Raw genomic sequence first — 23601 nt, 5'->3', positions numbered from 1 at the left:
TTACAGCCGTTCATTTAATGACTGTTCAAAGTTACAATGGCGCTGAAAAAAGTGACATGATCATTTTTCACATGACTGTTGAAGCATCATGTCACATGATCAAAATTCAAATGCTTGGAAGTGTTTCATATTTATCATGGTTGCAGTGTCCCAGGGTCATGTGATCACCTTTTGCCACCTTTTGACAAAGTAAAGTCAATGGGGAACCATGTATTACTAACTTAATACATAGAATGACCGTTGACTTACCTGAACGGTCCTTCTATGTGCGCTGCGAGGGGAATCCAAGCATGGGTTAACTTTGTCCATTAGCCTAGAGACTAAGTTATGTAATTGTTGACCACGCCTCCTCTGATTGGGGTAATTCAGTTTTGTATGAAGTGTGAGTCACCAGTATCTACGAAAGGGCCGGTTGTTGGTGCCACGAAATGGCCGCCATGCCTGGGGCTGCTGCTGGTTCTGCTGCCGGCCCCTATCTCTGATCCCGGAATGGTCCTGGGCCCTATCCCGAGGTTGTGCATAGGACCTGTTATACTGGGAGTTATATGGGGTGATAGTGTACCCCGAATCCCCAGCCCAAAATGGCTGCCTTCTATTGTCGGGCTGTTGTCTCCTGTCTGTACGTCTACTGGTTGACGGGAGGACTTTACGTTTGTCCCTCGTCTCAATTAAGATAGGGTCTAATGCCGCGCCAAAAAGCGAACCACCTTTGAATAGGGTGGAGGCCAGGTGCCATTTGGAACGTAGGTCTGCCTGCCAATGGCAGAGCCAGAGAAGGTGACAGGAGGCAATATTGGACACTACTGCTCGAGACGCGAATTTGGCCGCTTTGAGGGTAGCATCAGAGGAAAACTCTAGCGCTGCCACCAGTTTGTTGACGTCTTGGTGGAGACGCATATCATCAGGTGCAAGCCTGGCCTGTAATTGCCTGAGCCACACGAGCGAAGTCTTGTTGAAGAACGAGGCTGCTGTGGCAGCTTGCAAAGCCCAGGCAGCTGCCTGGTGCATTTTGCAAATGACCAGCTCGGCCTTATGGTCCTCAGCCTTGAGGCCCTCCGAAATTTCGGATGGGATCAAGGCTGGAGAGCCAAGGCTGCAACTGGAGGATCCACCATAGGGAATTGGAGAATCCCATCCAGTTCAGGGGTGGAGGTGTAGAGCTTCCTGTCCCCATTGCTAGGTGGGGGAACAGCGGTTGGTTGGGCCCATTATTTTTGAACAATGTCTGAAAACAGTTTTGGAAAGGGAATGGCATCCTGTTCCTGTACCTGCTCAGCGAACAAGCGCTCTGGGATCAAGTCCTACCGCGGTACCTAGCCTAGGTGGAAGTGCCACTCATATTGGTCGTTGCTTTGGCCTTGTATAGAAGAGATTTAAATAAAGCAGGCCGGAACAAGCCGGAAAATGCCTGCTTGTCCTGCACTAGGCCCTCGTCATCAGAGAGTTCCAGGTCTGCCACCCCTTCCTCTTCACCTAACACCGATCCTTCACTGTAAACTGAGGGAAGTGGTGATGGGGGGGGGGTCAGCCTGGGAATTAAGGGTGTCCCTAGCTGAGGTTGCAACCCTGGGCCTCTGGGCCCTCCGATGCAACTCTGCATCCACGCCCTGTGTGATGGCTGCTGAGATCATGTTTTAAAATGCAGGGGGAAGGTTAAACTCAGAAACTTCCTCAAGTCTCAGCCCAGCAGCTGTGGGGGTAAATGTGGCTGTAGGCTCCGAACGCATGGGTGCTGAGGCTGGGCTGGCCTCAGAAGGACCGGGGGGAGATTGGGGCCCCAATTCCCCTTCCTCAGTTGCCAGTTCTAGCGGGATAGGGAGGTCCGGAGACCAACCCTGTATTCCAGTCAAATGAATGGGAGAACCGGGTGAGGGGCATTCGGCTACTAAAGCCGGAGGTGACCTGTTGGTGGCCACAGGGGCTTTTGATTTAGCCTTGTCTTTGTGCTTGGCGGCCCTAATCAGAGCCACGGATGAAGCGTGAGCCCTGTGACTAGTGGCCCTAGTGGTGGCTCTTCCTACCCTAGTACTGGCACCGGCGGCCTCGGAGTGCAGTGGAGAAGAGGTAGAAGCCCCAGCGCTGCCTCCGGAGATGGAATGATCAGCCATAGTTACTAACAAGGAATTGAAAGGCTCAGCTCACGACCCAAGATCAGAGGTTATTGCCGGGAAGCCGAATTGGAATGATTCTGAATACTTGCAAAGAAACCACGTGCGCTGGAGCGGCGAGATGGCGAACCGACCTCCTCAGCTCCCAGAACAAGCCGTTAGTGACATAGGTGCCGTTTGGGCGCGAAACGCTAAGCATGCCCCTTCTGGCTGTCCCCCGGCTCTCAAGAGAGGCGGTGTCAAAAATGGCCACCACGGCAGAAAGAAATGGCGCGAAATTCAAATGTCAAGAAAATGGCGACCGCTTGTCACTAAGCGCTGTATGAAGCGCAGCTGACACGACTGAAGTCAATACAAAGGGAACGGCAGCCCCGCAATCCTGAGGCGATGAGTCACGTTGGGCCGATCGCGCACTCTAAGTGGATCGTGGCCACTCAAACCGATGCGAGAGGTGAACCTACTCTCACCACGGCACCCGCGGGGCAGAGAACAGCAAACCGACTCACATCCGTGGCAGTTAGCTGCTGCAATTCTTCAAATGCGCTGTTCCCCCCCCCCCAGCCACGAAAGCCTTAAGGGGAACCGCTGAAACACCAACGGGACAAGTCTAGCTCAGCGTAATTGCTGCTCGTCGTAAAGAGCAGGCAACGCTGCTCACACTTGCTTGAACCACAATTCAGTCCAAATGCACGAAAAAAACCAGACGAAAGAAATCCAGAAAGAACAACTAATTGAATAAAAATAATAAGGAATTAACAAAAAGAAATAGGAAGTAATTTGTCTAATGTCCTAGAAGATAAATTTTTTACATCCCTTTAGGCTGGACTGAGTTAAAAAACGCAATTACCCCAGTCAGAGGAGGCATGGTCAACAATTACGTAACTCAGTCTCTAGGCTAATGGACAAAGTAGTGCACAGGAGAATTTCACTTAACTACTGTGGCAAGGAAGTTCATAAAATGGGGCAAACTCATTTGACAATTTTTTCACTCAGCAACATAAATTTTGGGCTCAATTGTGGCCATAACTACCTGTAATCAGGAACTCTTGAGATCAATAAATGGTGAAAGTGTCATGTTGAAGGAAGTGAGGGACCAGCTGAATGCGTTTAAAGTAATAAAACTGAAAATGTTAATTCTGCTCTCTCCAGTAACCTCACTATTGTCATAGATGTGTCCCTCAAAGACCTAACATTACAAAAATCCTTCAGTCCTTCAACTCATCCCTCTTCTACATTAGATACGTTGTGTGAATCCAGTTGCTGATGAGCATATAAGATTCAGAATGTGCACTAAATTCAGTTGTGCTTATTCAACGAATCAGTGTAGTAAATGATAACATAGCATGCTATGTGAGTATTCAAGGCATTGTGTCGATGCAACCCATTTTCAGCTACACAGAATGATGCACTGTTATTTGTTTGGATTTAAAATGTTGCCTGAATCCAGTCATTGGGGTTTGTAAAGGGAGGACAAAGTATAGATCAGTGATGGCTAACCTTTTTGGCCCTGTGTGAAAAGCGCACAGGGGGGTCATACGCAGGCGTGCCCACACTCATAATTCTATGCGCACGACCCCCCTTCGCATGCTACCCCCACCCTCCCCTGCTTTTGGTGTGTGATGGACCCGTTTTTCGCCTTCCCCAGGCTCCGGAGGCTTTCTAGGAGCCTAGGGAGGGCGAAAATGGTTCCCCTACCCCCGGCACCCTCCAGAAGCTTTAGGAGGCTTCACTGAAGCCTCCGGAGGGAGAGAAACAGCCCTACAGGCAACCCAGAAGTCCATTCCTGAACTTCCAGTTTGGATGTTGGGTTGTTTTTTGCCCCCGAGGCTTCAGGGGAAAATGGCCCAACACGCAAACCAGAAGTTTGGGACCGGAGTTCCGGGTTGCCTTTAGGGCCATTTTTCTCCCTATGGAGGCTTCAGGAGGCTTCCATAAAGCCTCTGGAGGGAGAAAAACGGCCCAACGCGCAAACTGGAAGTCTGTTCCCAAACTTCCAGTTTGCACGTTGGGTGGTTTTTCACCCTCTGGAGGCTTCAAGGAAGCCTCGGGAGAGCAAAAAACATCTGAAAACGAAGGCCGTAGTCAGCTGGCCAGCACCCGCATGAGCACTGGAGCTGACAGGACAACGCCTCGCATGCCCTAACAAATGGCTCCGCATGCCACCTGTGGCACGCTTGCCATACATTTGCCATCACGGGTATAATCAGTCTTCGACTACAACTGCAATTAGAACCAGAGTTTCCAATGATAAGCAAGGTTGTTAAATGAGTTGTGCCCAATTTTACAATATTTTTTTTGCTACAGTTGTTAAGCCAATCACTCTAGTTAAGTTACAATCATTAAGTGAATTTTGGCTTTTCCCATTGACTTTGCTTGTCAGAAGCCAGGTGGGAAGATCACAATTGATAATCATATGATTCCTGGGATGCTGCAACTGTCATAAATACATGCCAGTTGCCAAGTACCCAAATTTGATCGTGTGACTGCAGGGATGCCACGACAGTTGTAAGCACAAGGACCAGTTGTAAGTCACTATATTCACTGTCATTGCAATTTTGAACAATCGTTAAACGAATGGTTGTAAGTTAAGAACCACCCGTAATAGTTTTTCAAAGTTAAATTGACCACTCTTACCAATTACATCAATAATGATCTGCTTTTATACATTGGCTAATATAAGCCGCACAGCGTATTAATTCTGAAACATATGATTGATGCAATCACATTAATCATTGTATTTTCTTTCCTAATGTCATATCAGTCATATTGTTAGTTTGTTTATCTCTCTGTACTGTTGGTGCTCATTCACCATTTGAAAAACATGGGTTTGAATAGAATGTACTGTTAACGCATTTCCATTTTGCATATTGAAGGGCCCCAGACCTTAGTCTTGAAATGTGTGGCATTCCTGATGCAATGAATCTGAGCCTAGAATTGCAAATTTTCCCTACAGACTCATAAGATATTTTGATGGGCAATAAGCACTGCAATAATTATAATATAATGCCAGTAGATTTTGTGTAGCTGAAAGCGAACTGGGATTTTCACCTATTTTTTTATGGGCTTTATTTTCACTGCAGCTTTCTCATTTCCTATTTTTCAAGGAAGGGAAAACACAAGTTTTTTATGAATGGGAAGACTTGCAGCTTCAGGACCTGTTTGACCACTTGAGACTGGAACCTGAGATATTTCAGGCAAATTGCAGATACTTTTTTTATTCAATTTAGCCAGAAAGCCAACATATTAAATGGCATGATAGAAAAGTTTAGAGGGTTTATGGCTACATTTTACATTTTGTCACTTGATACGGATTATTTTATTTTGTGTATCAATTGACTGATACACCATGTTGCATCAAACACAAGATGCTATTTTTAAATCTAGCAGTTTTGTTGCATTCATCTGCTAATCTTCTCAGACAGGTATTGTTACTGTCTGGAATTTTAGATTTGGCCAGGTAGGTCTCTCTTTTAAATTAATTCTCAGTATGGCACGACCTGAAATGTTAGAAAAAGCTTCCGCAGCTTGACTTCCATCGCACTTTTAGAATAGAAGCTGGGATTAAAGCCTCTGGAAATGTTGGGACCCATAACTCAATACAGTCTTAGCCAAATCTTGCTGCTAAAGAATGAAAGATGAAAGGGAAAAAGTTTACTTCATATATTCAGTACAAATGTTTATTTTTGCAATGAGAACTGCACAAAAAACCTTTAGTATATAAGTGAAAACTCTATGAATTCCCTTCTACAAATGTCTAAAGTGTTTAATACAAGTTTCAAATTCACTGACATAATTATTTGCCAAGCGTTCCGTGCATTAAGTACAGTGGAATTGTACATTTCATTTATTTATTTGTACAGGACTGGAGGGAGAAAAAAAATAACCAAGGTTACATTATTTAGGCTAGACTCTGTAGTTATTAAACTTATACATGGAGGAGGGGGAAGAAGGGGAAATTAAATAGGTGTCAGTCTGAATGGTAACCATATTATAAATTCAAAACATTTTATAAAAACAAAAATAAATCACACATATAGCCAAAAGAAAGAAAGAAAAAGAATAGCAACCCTTTGGCAGAAAAAAAATGTCTCCAATTTAATGATACCATCTATGTTCATCATGTAGAAATGTATAAAAATCAAAGACCAAGTACAGTTTTAAAAAAAATTAAAGTAAATAAGCGAAGGCCTGTAAACATTTCAAAAAGTTTGTAAAACACAGAAATGATCAGAAGAGGAAAGCGAGGAAGAACAAGACAAGGGAGAAAGCCACCACGCTTAAAAAAACTGCTATCAGTTTCGAAACTCTCAACTACAGACAAGAAAGTTTGGCAAATGTTCAATGCAAAAAGGAGGTTAAACATTAAAATAAAAAAACAACTAATCTCGCTATTGACTAGATACAGGGAATGGGTTGTTGTTCATTGCATACATATAAATTATTTATTTTAAATTTTTTACAACAGAGGGTGCTCTCTTGATAGAAGTTGCAGCATCTCCACTTCGTTACGTTTTCATTTTTGTCAGTGTGGTGCAGTTGTGTTATGTACAATTTCAGTGAGCTCATATGTGATCAACTTTCACAGCGGATGTGCACTTAAAGTACCCCAAAAACCCTGAGCATAAAATTAATAAAGGAGGGAGATGTTCATCCAAAGTGCTTTGTAAAAGAGGTGAATGGGGAGAGGGGATGGATAGATGGAAGGCCAAGGAATACTGTGAGAAATGACTGGCAATGAAAATGAAAGAATCGGAACATGTTCAGAGGAAAACCAACATTCCTACTTCCTCATCAAGGATCTAAACAAGAGCTAAGAGAAGATTAAGGCTAGTTAATTAGCTCATGGTAAAAAGACATGTGCAGTAACACAGGGACAAGAAGGGGATGCAAGGGACTTATTTTCATTCAAGTCTGAGCCGTAGCCAGAGATAGAAGCCCCCTTTCCTGACAATTCCTGGGATTAAGTAGAAGACTATAAGGGCTAACCCAAACATTAAGCCTTCATGAAGAAATTGTATGAGCTGGTGATCTAACATTTCACCAATTCTGAAGTGTTAACACCCACACATAAGCTGATCAAGGGAGGAAACTAGTGTCCTATACAATCCAGCATATGGTAACTACCTTTATGTTGGTCCGGAAACAGAACATTTAGGTGTTCTGTACGAGAGGTAATCTGAGGCCCAAGTGTAGTCCTCAGGAATCCAGATTTTAAGACCACTCAACTGCATTTTAATGTTAGAGGTGGTTACTGGCCATGAGCCTAAGCCACTCCAGACACAAAATTACTGCTTGGAGGCAAAGCACAACATTTCATTGCCTTCTCAAGACTGGCAACTCCCTGATAGAAGGAAAGCACAGTCAACTTCTTGTAATAGAAAACCTGATCTGCACTTAATTGCACATTCTTTTCAGCAAGAAGCCTTCAGAAAAAGCTGTCTGATGGGTAATATTGCCCCTTCTAAACCTTCCTATTTATCTCTTTCAACAATCGAATACTTGATGGAAAAAGGCAGAGATCTTCTAATGTTGTAGAGTTAAAAGGCACCTTTAGGTAAAAATTCAGTGTGAGAACTGGCTGTTCACAAGACTGTCAAAGAAACAATTGCCTCTAGACCCAGTCTCATTTCATGGCTACTAACCTGAGTTACCTATATTAATATGTGTGACCGTGCTTAAAAGGCATGGAAATTTTAACTACACATTGGAAAGCCAAGGCCAAGTTAGATTGAAAATAGGCAACAAATGACCTATCACTTGATCTTGGTGTTGTATGGCAGGTCCTATTATTCAACTCCTAGAAAAAGACCTGAGAATGATGTTGAAGCAAATCGCAATGTTAAGGGCAATACTATTTGGAGACAATAAATGCTTTCTTAGATGCCCCATTTCTCCCGATACATAACTATAATCATTTCAGGAGGGACAATTCAGGGTTTTTTTCCAGGTCTAGGGACCTGGAAGTCGACTAACAGAAATAGCTATCTTCTTTTACTCCATCTGGGATCTCTGCTCTCTTAACGTGAGTGTCTCTCCACATTAGATTAGTCATAATTAAATTGGGCAGATGGTGTAGCTGTTGAAATCAGTAGTCCAATATGATGAAAATGAGGAGTTGAGACGTTGGCAGGACAAGAAGTTCTGTCATCAGGAAAAACAGAGATGTCTTTGGCCGAGGGTGCGAGTATAAAGTTGACGGAGCTGCCCAAAGAACAGTTGCCTTCTCTACAGCTGCTAACCATACCATTCTTGACCAAAATAAGCACTCTGAATAACTTTAATTCACAGTCCAAACCCACTACTTAGGCCAATTGACGTTTTGAAGCAAGCAGTCGTGTTTTTTCAAAAGAAATAGCAACAGAATGGCAATTTGCAAGCTCTGAACTAGAAAATCCATGTCCAGCAATTCATATTGGAACACTAATTTTGACCAACAGTGCAGAAAAGTGAAGTACTATATCTTTCTCTGGATCCTCACAGGGTCAACTACAATAGTTCAAGCACTCTTAATTTAGCCCAACACAGGAAGCTGGGCTAAATTTTATTGCTGGAAATTATGTTACATGTTGAGATTCGCCCCAAACGGGAACAAGACTGAAAACAATCAGTGTGCTGTTATCCTACTTTTGGCTTGATGCTACAGTGTGAAACCAGCCATGCTGAGAAAACACTAACTGCTTGATATTTGGTGTTCATCTTTCTACCATTTCTACAGAATGCTGTTGCTCCACTAGTACGGCTCCCAGGGTAAATATTAGCTAGCTTGCTGATAAGATGAAAATTGTATGAATTGGCTGGAGATTTCCCTGCCTGCTAGAGCAAGACAGATGAATGGAACAAGTCTCCTTACAGCCTTTCTCACTTAAGCCATTTTACCATAAGCAAGATTAAAAGAAATGTCAGTACGACACCAACTTTAAAAAAAAAGAGATGAGTTTATTCCATGATCAGTACAGACCAAATGCATATTCACCGTATTAAAGTAAAACCAATTAATTACTCCAGAGATTGGCCAATACTGACACACCAGTATTGTACTGTATAGTGGGTATTTATGGCACATAAACGTGGAACATTTGAAAGAGTAAAATGAAAAGAATATGCTAAAAGTGCTGAGAAAATGATTACTGCTAAAATGTGAAAGGACTTAATGGAAGACAACAGGAACAGGTCTTCCTTCCTGCCAATCCACATCCATTCCCACCTCCCTCCCCGGAGCTGCTCTGTTGTGTATAAAAACTAATTTTAACAGACTCCATGACATTTAAAACCAAAATGCAGTTTTCTGGTATTACAGTTAAAAATATAGACTAAAAGTCTGGAACTGAGCAAAATAGAAGCCGTGTCTTTACAGAGTATGGTGAGCTCACCATAAAACTCAAACAAATATATGCCAACTATATTCACTATACAATACAGCCACAGTCAAACACTATTGACAGGGTGGGAGCTTCCCCTGGTGTTAAGTTTTCCCCACTCCACTCCACTCTGTAATGAAGAGACAAGAATACCTACTCAAAGAGTTGAGCAGTGCCAATGTATCTGGAGGAAAAGAAACAGATTGAAAGAAACTGACTTTGGTTGGTAGTCTAGCTCAGATTCCTGTCATCCACACAATGCTAAAACAAAAACCTCACTCAAATGGCCAGTTACACTTAGTTGACACCTCCACTAAATTATTCCCTTTTTCACAAGCAAACACTTACAGAGAATGGCTCCCAGCTAAAGGCTTGTGGGAAGTTTAGTTAAAGGCAAAGCCAGTGATGAAAGGACCCAAAACAGCTTGTGTGTCTTCCCTGCTAAAACCCAGGCAGGGTCTTTCTGTACACAGCCTCTCAATGCAGAGTGTCTGGTGCTGCAGCATACAGCACGGTAGCATCAAAGACATTCTGGAATTCAGAATGCTTTTGAATAGAAAAAGGGTAAACAGCATCAAGTTCTGGATATACTGCAAGTAGGTTTGGCATAGAGAATATCAAGTGATAGGGGGCACCCTTCCCAGCAACTGCATGTCCACTGATGCAAACCTAGTACAGAGTTGACTCATCTTGGTCTCGCTTTCTTCAGTGAGGTTGGGGGATGGGGTGGGGGTGGGAATTAAGTCAAATCGTAAGGCAGACTCTGCTGATCCTTCTGAGGCCACAACCGTCACACATGCAGAAAGGCTGCAGGAATGCTCTCCTCCCAGCTGCCAACAACACTATGGAGAGTCAAAAATTTGCTGGGAAATTAAGGAGTTCAGGTGAAGAAAACCAGGTGCTATTAGAAAATATTCTCTTCAAATATTGCCAACAAATCACTCTGGAAATTCATGTCAATAGTAGATGCCATCTAAAGGGAAAGAGAAAAAGAATGCAACAGTCATCCTGGTTCACAGAAAAAAATGTATCAATAGATTAACAGCAATTACTTGATCTAGAACTCTAGTCTATAAAGTTTATCATGCAGATTAACATTAGCAGAGACCGAGGGGAAACCATATTCACTTATCAGAAATCATTTCCCTGTCTTATAAAAAAAAACCCAACAATACAAAAAACATTATACACAGAGGAATGCCTGTGAAGGGGTGAAAAAAGAAGAAGGTAAGGGCAAGAAACTAGAATGAGATTATAAAGTGATGACAGCAGAGGATTTAACTTGTGAGAACTGATGGTCCAGATGTGTGAGACAGAGTTAAAAGAAAAAGGGAGGGGAGGAAGGTCAACATTTTGGGAGAAAGAACTGACAAACTTCAAAGTATATATGTGGAAGGTATATATGTATTTATAGCATGAACAGCACGAGTTTTTCATGGAAGGCAAGTAGTTAAAAGAAATAAGAAACTGGGGATGGGGGGGGAGAGAAAAGGTAGATATCTGGAGAGGAAAAATCAGAAAGGTAAAAAAGGTAAAGGTCTTTCAATTGAACAGTACAATGTACTGTATTCTAATTTCCTCAGTATTACTGGTCTTGCTTCACAATGATTATTTCTTCCTAAATTCAATAAAATCCAATTCTAATCTCCAAATACACACTGTGATCTTTCTTCAAAAGGATCTAGGTACTCATTTTACTTTGCCTAATTTATATTAGGGATGGCATATGTATTTTGTTTTCCTGCAAAATTCCAATAATATTTCTTTTACAGAAAAGTTAAGTGCCATTCAGGTCTGTAGGATTGAGGTATGTTTACTGGAGACTAGCGTCACACTTGGGACAAAGGCTGGCATTTCTGGCACTTTGAAAACGACTTTGCGCTACAGGAACTGTGAACCTTTTCAAAGCCCAGAGGGCACCATTATCCTTCACTTACTGCCTCTCTGCGCCTTCGTTCCTGTTCTTGTTTTCTGAGTTCCTCTCTCTCTTGGTCCAGCATGGACTGCGAAGCCTGTGGCTGAGAGCTCTGTGACGGGGGAGCAGAGGCTGCCGCTGACACCTGCTGCTGAGCCTGGGGATGATGCTGGGGCTGCTGTTCCTGACGCCGCCGCGCTTCCTCGTGAACTCGACGTGCCTGCTCCAGAGCCTCCTCTTCTTCACGACTCCTGTTCATGGGTCAGGAACAACAGCAGAAATGATTATCTGGCCTCCGTTTCACAGCATTAGGGAAACTAGACATCCCACCCAGCCACAGGACGTTGATTGGAAGGTACTGGAAGACCCGACATCCCAGAGATACCTTGAACACATTGGCAGGAAGTGTAGCCTGCAATACAGGTAGACTTCATTTAGCTTTCACAATTGAGATTGACAACGTCGTTGCTAAATGGAATACTTGTGTCCACAACTGTGCTTATGATTTTATTTCAGCTTTCCTTTGCTTTATAGTGACAGGACATGGCCCCAAATTACTGGGTGAGCCCAAACAGTGGGAACATTTCCAAAACCTGACTCATGACGAAGCCGTGTAAAAGGGCAAATCTCCAAGCCCCTTTTCCCCACTCCTCCAAACCCTGGCATTGAGATAATTCTCAAGAAGAGAATTAGTGGATTACAAGAAAGAAAGCAGGCACATCATGGGGCATACACATACAAGAGAATGCCCTGCCACTAGTTGTATACCTAGCTGCTCATTGAACAGTGTAGGAGTTAAACAAAAAGCTGAAGATGTTAACCTAGTTAAAGTCTTGTCTGTTACAGGCAGCAGCTGGGAGCCAATTAATTAAGATGAAAGAGCTAAGCTTGTTAACTTACAATTAGCATTTTGGGGGGAAGTTATAGCAGCTCAGGAAGAGATTGGCTGTTTAGGCAATCTCTTCATTAACAGTGCAACGTGTACTGTCTGACCGTAATGGTGAACAATGGGACTGAAAATGATGCCATGAAGGCCATCAATGCTGATATTTAGGTGGCAAAGTTACTTTTTCATCATCACTGTAACTGCTGAGGCATCATTAAGTGAAGTCTACTTGTATGAAATTTCCCGTATGGCACTGAAAAGAAATAAGGCATGGAGGGCCAACAGAAAAGTGAAATGAACAAAATAAATAAATAAAGGGAAAGTACCAGTTGCCAATGATTTAACCAGTAGCAAATCCAAGGGCTTATGTTGTTGACTGCATTGTCTTTGAATAACATACTTTTCAAAAAGGATGAGGTCATGGCCAGAATATTTTGAGATTTTTTTAAAAAAATAAATTTATATGCAACCTGACTCCCAGAGACGCTGGTATTTTACAAATGATTTAAATAAAAAAGTAAAAAAAAACTGGACAATAAAAACAACAAGTAACAAGAGAAGTGTAAAGACGCCAGGAAAACAAACTGGATGGGGGGGGGGGGGAATAAAGCAAAGCAACCAAAATAAAAACAATCTAGGTTGAAAGGAAGTCTAGAGTCACCCTCATCAAAGCCCTAGTGAAAAGCTAGGTCTTCAGGTTCCTTTAAAATTCCAGCAGAGATATGTTTATATTAAAGTACTGTTTTAGTTTTTAATGTAACTGGCAATGTTTTTAAAATTAAATTAATAAGAAAAGAAGTATTGTAATCTTTAAGATCAATAGTTTCCCTTGATTCCTCCTTCCTGCAGCATCTTCTGCCAGTTATGCCTTTAATTTTTATCACCAAACTTCAAAAGCTATTATCTATAGTCCCTGTCCAATGACAAGGAAAGAATGAATTCTGTTCCAAACCTTCACATGTGTTAAATTAAATTGATATGCTGACTGACTCCCAGCTACTCTGGGTAAAAACATTAAAAAAAAAGCAGGACAAAAATCACAATGACAACATAAAACAAAAAGAACAAAGATGGCAGAGGAAGCAAACCCCGATAGCAATGAAGAAAAAGAAAAGAGCTTCAGTCAACTGCACCAAACACCTGGGCAAAGACCTTCTTCTTCATAGCCCTTTAAAGTGGCAGGGGGGAGGGGGAGGGTGTCTGTTTGAATCTCAGAGGGAATTCCCATTCCAGAGGGCAGGCACTGCTACAAATAAGGTGTTTTTCCAGATAGCATTGTTTAATCAAAGGAATCCTACCTCATCGGACCAGCTGGGCAGATGCTATGACCAGTAACCAGGCCTGATGTCATGAAAGGTGTTATAGATGGTAACCAGCATTGTGAATCACATCAGGAAACAAACTGGCAAGCAGTACTGCTTGCAAAGGTGAAGTATTACATGAGCATCCACCAAGGTATGCTCATCACTGCCTACATTGCTGTTGTGAATCAGCTGAAGCTTTCGGGTGATTTTCAAGGGTAGCTCTATAAACCTTTCAGTGTGTGTGTGTGTGTGAAAAGCTGTGACCATGGTACGAGCTGCACAGCCTTCAGGCACAGGGATAGAACCTCAATAGCCTCACTTAGTTAGCCTGGCATCAAAAGATATAATTATAAAAATATGATGATCATGAACCGCAAAGTGGCAGATGTCCTTACCCAGCGGTTTCATGTAGATGTTAAAAAGGAGGAGAGAGAAATAGCCTGCAAATATTAGCCTGCAACACACCATAAATGAGGAGTCTAGGGAATGATCTTCCCATCATCCAACACTGACTGGAACAAGGCTGAGAAAGACGAGAAATCAACCCACAAAGCCAGCTCACGAGACACCATGGTTGATGGCATCAAGAGCCACCAAAACATCAAGTAGCATAAGAATGGATCCAACATTGCCATCTCTGCTCCACCACAAGTCATCTATAAGCATGATCAAAGCAGTGTAGTACTAAATTATAGTCTGAAACCTGTCTGAGGTCTGTATCTAGAGTTCTCATCAGCTACGGAACAGCCACCTTCTCAACAACCTTTCCCAGAAAGAGAAAATTGGTCAATAGTTATCAAAGACCATAGGGTCCAAGGACTGCTTCTTGAGGAGGGAGCACACCAATAGCTCTTCCGGGCCTGGGAGCACCATAGCGTCTATATCAAAGAGGTTGACTCTATACCAAGGGTGTCAAACTGGATTTCTTCGAGGGCTGGATCAGCATTGTAGTTTTCCTCTGTGGGCTGGCGGGGGCGGGGGGACGACGACACACAGGATGGATGCCTCCTGCAGTACCCTGCTGGCCAAAACTATTTTGCTGTTGTCACGACAAAGTTTCCTTGTTTATTAGTTTTCTAGAGGGAAGACTCAGAATTAATCTTGAAATCTTCCCAAATGCTCACCTCCCATATCGTGTGTTTGCAAAGACTTTAAGGATAACATAAAGTACTTTCTCTCTCACACAAACACAATGGAAGAATACAAATACACACACACACCTATCTCAACTAATTATGTTTCTCACCTCATTCTTTCCTGTTCCCTCCTTTGCCTCTCCTTTTCCTTCTCTGCTTGTTCAGCTTGAGCTTTCAACGCTTTCTCACGCTCTTCCTTTTCCCGGGCGGCCCTCTTGAAATGCTCAAAGCTGTCACTGCTGGATTTTACTGTTGAAGATGGTGCGGTGGGATGTTTCTGCACTAAGCTTGCCCAAGATCCCATATTTTTTATTTTCAAATCCTGCGGAGAAAAGAAGTGAGGGATCAATAATTAACTTGTAACATGGTGTAATTGGTGCACATGAAAAACCAGAATCTTCCCTTGCCTTCAAGTAAGAGATAAAATAATTTAGCTGGAAGTCCCAATGACTGACAATCTCCATAGAAATTTAGCTGGTAACTTACAGAAAAAAAACCTCCAATCTAACCTAGACTGGAACCAACTGATTACAAATAATACCCATTTCTAAGGCACACAATAAAGGAGCTTGAATGCCAGTGGATTTTTCTGGATGTCTTTTGCATCAAAAATTGTGTGGTAGAGTTAAATTAGCTATTTCTTATGGGTGGTGAGGTTGGGAATATATTCACTACAGACAATCCTAGCCTTTTTTGTACATTAAAGGCTAAACTAAAATTGTAAGTGAATATAAGCAAGGAAAACAATGTCCCCCGATTTCCGCAACTATTAAAATCAAGTTTGGTGATACTTGAGACAGTATTTAGAAAACAAAAGATAAAAGTCAAATTGAAGCAAATATTTTCTTAGCTGACCCTCAAATATAACTGGGAATTAATCTAAGTATTATAAAATTGTACTTTAAGCAATGAATAATGAATGAAAGTCATTGAAAACTAACTACTGCTACTATTGTGTACTGTTCCACACCCAACTGATTGCAGTTAATCAATAGATAGTTAAATAGTAAGTCTAATCTATAACTCAGAGAAATTATAAACAACATGGGTTGGTAAAATGAGGACCCAGATTGTTGGGGGCAATATGCTGACTGTGTAAACTGCTTAAGAGAGGGTTGTAAAGTACTACGAAGGGCTATATAAATCTAAGTGCTGCTGTTATTACTAATATTTTTGTATTAAATATTTGAAATTGATCACTAGAGTTCTAAAGCCACACTAGAAATTTAGAAATACTAAAGCTGCTATGAGGGTTCATTATAACACAAAGTAGGCAAATTTTATCAACCATTTCTGCTTCTCTCCCCCCCCCCCCCCCATTGAGGAAAACAATATATAATTCAGTTACTTTTTTAGGTGCTACTGGCGTTTTTGGTTCCTGCTTCTGTCTCTCTTTGTCCTGGACTCCTGGTGGTGCATTTTGTTCTGAAGGTCTTATAACAGGCCGTCCACTGTCCACTGTCTTCATTTCTGTTCCTGAAATAAGAATTACAACTTTAACAATCTTTCTGTCTAGTCAGCATTATTGAAACAAACATCCTGAAAATGAACTAAATTGAAGAATTGGGTTGTCCCCCTTAATGTAAACTAAATCACAACAAAACACATGGGGTTTCTAGACAAAGTGATAAATCACTTACGTTGTTGGATATGTACAGGTGGCTTGATGCTCTCTGGGAGTTTGGTAGGATCTTGCCGCAAGGCAGGGCTAAAAGTCTCATTTCGAATGACTGGGGACTGCATCTTCTCCTCTTTGCCCAGAGGCTGCGACTGAACTACGGATGCTGCTCTCAGTTCCTGGCAAAGAAAGACAGACAAACAAAAGACCATAGTAATAATAATGTCTTTTCATGGCTTTCCCTGTATTGTCTGAGCCTCCCCACCAATAATAAAAGTTCTTGAAGGAATCTGCTTTCTAATGGATGCTGGAAAAATGTTTATGGAAACAAACATCTGAATAAACTTTTGTTTATAAGATGCCTTTACCTGCTTTTTTGGCTGAACATTTGATTGTGGTGGAGACTGGTGCGGCAACCCCTGGAACGGTGGCATCTGAGGGGAATGCATCATGAGAGGGGAAGGTGCTTCTCTCAAGTGGCCTGGAATAAGTCAGCACCAATGTTTTCAGAAAATAATAAAAAAAAACTTTGGAAAATGCACTTATGATATTCAGCTGACAACTTGGAGAAAAAAAAGCTTTTGAGATATCGGAGATTTGCTCATTTAAACACCTATTTACGCTCAGTAAATTTTCACTTGCAAAACTGTAAATGAGGAAATGTCAGTTTTACAGTTATTTGAAAAAGAGTGGTATAGAAATGACTATAATAGAATGCAAGGTCAAAAAGGCTATAGTCACTTTTGAATGGGACAAATTCCATCAAAAATATTCATGCATGGAATAAAAACAGGACTATATTGTGGCAGGCCTGGACTAAAATTCTAGTGTTCCAGGCAGTTGACTGGGCAGGAAGCGGGTAGAGAGAGAGAGCAAGCTGACAACACAGACAGTAGAGGCTGGGGGTAAAGCAAAAGAAACTGGGAAAATCTGGGGCGGACTATCCTGTTTTCCTGAAAATAAGACTTCCCCAGATAATAAGCCCAATCGAGCTTTTGAGCGCATGTGCTAAAATAAGCCCTCCCTGAAAATATTGCAACACAGTAGCAGCCATGAAGTGACCACATTTGCCGCCTCCTGTACCTCAAAAATAATAAGACCTCCCAGAAAATAAGGCCAAGCGCTTCTTTCGAGGGTCAAAAGAAAATGAGTCCCTGTCTTATTTTCAGGGAAACACAGTAAGCTGGTGGAATAAACCATTCTGGGAATCACAATTTACTGTGAAGATTACTGCAGTCAGGAACAAATGCACAGGATAGTACATTAACAGTGGGAGGGAGGGAGGGAAGAGCCTAGAAAGGTCAGGGTGGGGAGAATACATTGCATTGCCACATTAGCAGTGGATCAGAAGTGAAGGAAAGGGAAAGTGTTAGGACAGTGGAGACAGCAGGGGCTGAAGCCAAGCAAGGGAAGGGAAGTAATTGGAAATACCACATGTGGACCAGAGAAGTGGAATGTACCCACACTAGGGAGCTCCTAAGGGGAGGAAGAATGCACATCAGAATTTTCTACTTGTCAAATAAAATCATTCTAAGATTTCTCTAGATTCTGCTTCATTTGAAACTTAGAAGAATTTAAAAGTTCTGGGGCTTATCTCTGCCAAAATGTGCCTGACCCAAAAAAATTCAGCAGAAATTTCATACACCAAAGGCTTCAGAACAGAAATAAAACATGTTACATGAATATCCCTATTCCACATGAATATTTAAAAAAAAACAAGTTGTTTGACAATGGAATCAATTACCATGTAGTAAAGTTTCTTTCATCAGAGATGTTTATTAAATGCTGGATCATTTTGAATTGGACTACAGAATGAGGGGTAAAGTTAGTAGCCTAAACGGCCCCTTCCAGCAATTCAATTTTGTAATACCAGAGAGCAGGCAATTGAAGAGGCAAAAATATCACTTGTGTATATCTTTGACAGGTAGCTTTTCCAAATAAAGCGAGTGCACAAAGAGGGACAAGGCACTGAAATGAAATCTAAAAATCTAAGCCACTAAATCTATTGCTCTACAAACATAACTGGATGTAGACCTGCCATTTTTGGAATTTGTAAAGCAAGACCAAGGGGAGGATAGGGGAGAAACAAATGAAGGATATTTCACTGGACAAAGAACAGCAAGCACATTATTCCTCTTCAGGGATTTAGCTGAATGCATGGAAAACTAGAATAGAAAAGAGAATGGGGAGGAAAAGCTGCTCTGTCTTGTTCTGTCTCCAACTCCACCTCCAATTGAAGGTCTGAAACAAAAATACCGTTGCATTGGCTTGAATGCAAATGCAACTTTGTGCACAATGTACATCTCTTATTTTGGACTCTGGATTGCTTGTTGAACTCTACTTCTAGGAGGTTATGGAGAGGTAGCAAATAAAATGCATGTTAGCAAAATTTCAAATTTTTGGTTAAAATGAAATCAGCACAGAAAAAAAATATTGAAAGCCATGCCTTCAGCAAGTTTTTAGGTTTTGTATTTTATGAAGTCAGCCATCTTGAATGCTCCCTCTGAATACGAAAGTGGGACATAAACTGAATAAGCAAGCAAACAAACAGATGATCTTAAGAGAAAAGGGAGTAATGTCCATCAGAAAAACCCAGGTTCTTTTAACTTGCTTTACTACATTTCCTCTTTACAGAACTCTCTTAAAGGCAACAAGCAAATTTTTCACAAGTGTTAAATCACTGTTATGACTTTCCTGCACCTATCCAGATGGCAAGCATTTATAGACCCATCCGTTCAGCTGCCATGTTTCAGGCTCAAACAACTCACCTGCTGCGTAGGGGTCTGGCTTGTGATGTCTTGGTGGAGAGTGGTGCTGGATGACTTGCTGGGGTTTTGATGACTGCTGTGGGACTTGAGGCTGCTGAGGGGGCAGATGCGGCTGGGGTGGTGGAGGAGGCTGTGGGATATGGGGTGGAAATTGCATGGACTGCATATGGACTGGCCTCTGCTGGGACTGATGTGGTAATTGTTGCCCTGGAGGGTGAGGAGGAGGTTGCAGGGAGGGCTGAGGCTGCGACTGCACTTTCACTGAAGGGAGGAGAGAAGTCTGTGGTTGCACCTTCTGCAACTGCTGCAAGTAGATCTGCATCTGACTATTGCTCAGCGGCAGGGTGTGGTGAGGAGCAGGAGGCTCTTCATCCTCCAGAAGCACCTGGGGAGGCTGAGGGAGTGGGGGCTGGGGAAGCAGAGGCTGCTGGTTAAGAGCTGGTGACACAGCTGGAGGCCGAGAAGGTTTGGGGGGGAGTGCTGCAGCTCGATTACTGGGCCTTGACGGTTGTTGAGGCAGGGCATTGTGCAAAGCTGAAGAGAAAAGAGTAATGTTACATTAAATACTGCGCAACAGGACCTGTGATATTATTATTATTATTATTATTACTAATTTATTTTTAATTGTTCAATTAATCAGTTAAGATTATTGTTGCCTATTTCAAAAGACTCAAGACAAAATCTATACAAGCAGCTGAGAACTAGATAACTCACTCTGGAGTAAAACTGTAGGATATATTATAAACTATTTCAAAGAAGGAAACTCCTCCTTCCCACCATCCCCAACTACTCCCGTGAAACTTCTTTTCTAATTGAGTACATTTAACATAAAGTGACATTAACTAGACGTTAGTCTCCATTTGGAATAATGCAGTCCATTCTATCATCTCAAAATTTTGTCTTTGCTCCATTGATAGAATTGCAAACATAGGAATGATAGCCTTTATAACATTAGTTATGATTGTAAAATATGCAACCCTGATTGGCAAATTCCACCCTTTCCATCTGGTCTCTGTTTATGCGCTATTCTATATAAGATAAATTAGTTACTGTAATTTATCTTATATAGAATTATTATTAATAAGAATTATTATTATTATTAATTATTATTATTATTATTACTATTATTATTATTATTATTATTATTATTATTATTATTTCTTAATAATTCTTAATAATAATTCTTAATAATAATTCTTAATAATAATTCTTAATAATAATAATAATAATAATAATAATAATAATAATAATAATAATAATAATAATAATAATAATAATAATAATAATAATAATAATAATAATAATAATAATAATAATAATAATAGGATTTTAGTAAGTATATGCAAAACCTAATATTCTGGTAACATAATTTTCCAAACTAACTCTGGAATTTCAGCAGTAATTGGGCTCTCTTCGGAAAACTACCAGGCCCTATAGCGTTATGTCTCTTGGAAGAGACATAACATTATAGTCTGCAGAGAAATGGAAGCATTCTAGAGTTCTCTGGAATGTTCTTTTCCTTGAAGGAGGATTTTCAACATCCCCAGAGTTTGGTTTCAGTTAAACCAAGATTTAAATCACAGTTCTCTTTCCCAGGTAACAGGCAAATGTAGCCTCACAATCAAATCTGATATTACACTGGACTTAGTCAGCTGGAAATATTTACATCTAAAATTGTAGTGTGTCTCACTTTGAACTGCTACTTCGTTTATAGTAGCAGTTCTACTAAAAATGGTTTACCTGGAGGGGACACTACTGCATGTTGATTTAAGTGAGGAGGAGTGCTGTGCTCAGGCTGCTGGGGGAGATGAGGTGGCATCTCAGGTTGGGGAAGGTGCAGAATAGGCGTAGTGAAATGTGAAATAGTGTCAAACATGTTCCCTGGAAGTGGATGCTCCATAACCGGGATCTGCGTTGGAACAAAAGCTGGAGGAGAAGACTTGACTGCAGGGGCTACTTGCTGAGAGACAGGTGGAGGTGGTGGGGGTGGTAGCTGTGGTGGTTGCATCTGCTGCTGCTGCTGCTGCTGCACCTGTAGATGATGATGATGGTGATGCTGCAAGAAAAAAAGCCAGTCTTTCAATCAATGCAAAGCAGTTTTGGAACGAGCCATTTTTGCACAGGAAATTAATAGTGGAACTTCTCCCTTTTGCCAAGGGCTTTTTTTCTGTACATTTCCTCAACCTCTGCTGTTTTTGTAAATATGAATATTTTATAAAACTGAGTTAACTGTGTAATTACTTTTATTCGAGATAATCATATTAGTAGTTCTTGGGAAAAACTCAATATATAGGAAAGCCAACACCAGCTGAAGAACAGGCAATTGTGACCTCACATTGTTGTGAATAGATGATGATGATGATGATGATGATGATGATGATGATAAGAATAATAATAACAACAACAGTAATAATTAGGGTAAGGGGATTAGGGTAAGGGTGTCGAGAGGATTACCCTTATCCTAATACCTCGGCTCCTCGCTTCCTTTTAAGCGTCTTCTATTCGCGGAGTTTTTTTTTTTTTAAACCTGCGATCCTTAAGAAGACGCTTAAAAGGAAGCGAGGAGCCGAGGTATTAGGGTAAGGGGATTTAGGGTAAGGGTGTCGAGAGGATAAGGGTATTTTCGGACATACACCAAGCGACTATGTGAATGTCGACATTCACCAGTGAAGGTCCGAATGTAAAACAATGTAATGAAACATTCGGTCTTTCACCGGTGAATGTCGACATTCACCAGATTTCGATCTTTCACCGTAACATATATAATAAACAAATAGAACACCCTTGAACACTTTTCACATTGATCAAATGACCATCAGTCAATTGCAAAAGGCAGCTTTGCTTGGAACAGCTTGCATGCTGCGACAATACCTTTAACACCATCAAACGGCAACATCTCCCTATCTTGGATCCTCAGGAGTGACTCAATAGATGGGAAAAAATGCCAAATCCAGTTTAAACATCTGACTGACTGTGTGACCAGCTTTAATAAGAATACACCAACTGACTCTCAACTCTAGGCTGCTTATAACAAGCAAAAGAAATTACAGCAAAATCAATGAAAATAAAAGATGGCAGGAGTGATGAAACAAGGTGACTCAATCTCCTTTGCCACAAAGGTGAAGACCAAGGTTTTTGCAGGTCTTCTAAATGGCAGATGTTGCATTTTTTTTTAAAAAAAATTGATATTCCCTTTGTCTATTCTGTCAACGTAGTTGGTTAGTTCCAACAGTAAGCAAATTCTTGTCTGTGACCATGGCTAAGAGCAGAAATAATTAGAATAATTAGAAATTATTTAGAGCCAAAGCCCTGAATATAATGAAGGTAAACTATTCCTAATGCCAGGAAGCCTAAATAATTAAAACTCTTCCTTTTCCTTTCAGTAGGGCCTAAAAACAAATTGTCTAAAACAAATTGTTGAGCAAACAATTATCATTAATCAATGTGTTAATTTACCCCCTTAAAAATCTGTATTATAGCATACCTTCTTTTGTTCTCGACCAGGATGTCCTTTTTTCTTAATTTTGGGAGGAATTTCTATAGGAAAAGAACAATAAAAGATTACTGAATGGCAATGTTTTTGAACATGAATCATTTTATGATCAAGACACTGAAATCCAAAGGTACAACATTGATACTTCTAACATATACTGAACATTTGAATCTATTTGCTTACTTATTTTACAAAATATATTTTTTTTACAATTAACTTTATTAATTAGTGTAATTTGTTGAGGCAATGCCTCAATAATTCATTTCCCAGCATACCTCTCATTATGTCTACCTTCCATGTAATTTTAAAGGCAGTAAAAAAAATAACTGATTTTTTTGCATTTAATGGGTAACACCTGAATTTACTACATTATTTGCTCAGGTTTGTGCTTCACATAAATCATCCAAAGTGTTTTCATTCACACAAAAATTACATCTTGCTTTCATAACTTTGGCTGCTCTTTGGTACTTTATATACCAAAGTTTATAGAAAAGGTATTTTTCCCTTTGGGGGGAAAATTAAAAAGCTGAGGTAACACAACTGTTATCTGTTTCTGAAAGGATAGTTAGGGCTATTTTGCTTAAATTCTTAAGTAGATATGAATAACCTGAAAAAGCTGTACTGTATATGCCTCTTCTTCACCAGAAAATTTTACACAATCCTATTATAAAATAAGAAAAATGTGGTCTAATAAAAGATAGCAGTAATACTTGAAATTCATTTTGAAGATAAATTTCTTGTGAGAAAAGAAAAGCAAAATTTCCATCTCTACTCTCACAAACTAAAGATAGTAAATATAGCAAAACATTTTATTTATAGTTTATTTTAAAATAGCAGTCACTCTTTTTCTACAAACAGAAAGCATTAAACCAAAACACAAGATTTTGATAATTCAAACTATATTATTACTTTGCATATTGTCCTTTCAGTCCTTCTGTTTTAATTTCTCTTCAGGTGAATTTAACTCATTATTCACAACTTATTTCAGTTTATTTTTTAAAAAATATAGTGGCTA

At 40.7% G+C, this 23601-nt stretch overlaps 1 protein-coding gene across 8 annotated transcripts in view; it reads right to left on the bottom strand.

The window, feature by feature from the left end:
• Window positions 1-9023: 9023 nt before the first annotated feature.
• Window positions 9024-23601, bottom strand: part of BRD4 (bromodomain containing 4) — a 104234-nt gene continuing 89656 nt past the window's right edge. For all 8 annotated transcript variants that reach the window (XM_081970186.1, XM_081970190.1, XM_081970188.1 and 5 more), the window contains 9 exons: window positions 22578-22630; window positions 20834-21149; window positions 19094-19627; window positions 16694-16806; window positions 16348-16504; window positions 16056-16183; window positions 14818-15029; window positions 11404-11632; window positions 9024-10439 (listed from right to left, as the gene is read on the bottom strand). In XM_081970186.1, coding sequence (XP_081826312.1) covers window positions 10371-10439; window positions 11404-11632; window positions 14818-15029; window positions 16056-16183; window positions 16348-16504; window positions 16694-16806; window positions 19094-19627; window positions 20834-21149; window positions 22578-22630 — 1811 coding nt within the window. In that variant the 3' untranslated portion in view covers window positions 9024-10370. The remainder of the gene's footprint in view (window positions 10440-11403; window positions 11633-14817; window positions 15030-16055; window positions 16184-16347; window positions 16505-16693; window positions 16807-19093; window positions 19628-20833; window positions 21150-22577; window positions 22631-23601) is intronic.

The sequence above is a fragment of the Natrix helvetica genome (genome assembly GCF_964273705.1).
Source record: "Natrix helvetica genome assembly, chromosome: 1".
Lineage (NCBI taxonomy): Eukaryota > Metazoa > Chordata > Lepidosauria > Squamata > Natricidae > Natrix > Natrix helvetica.
The sequence above is the reverse complement of the archived record's forward strand: the minus strand, read 5'-3'. Positions and strand labels throughout refer to the sequence as shown.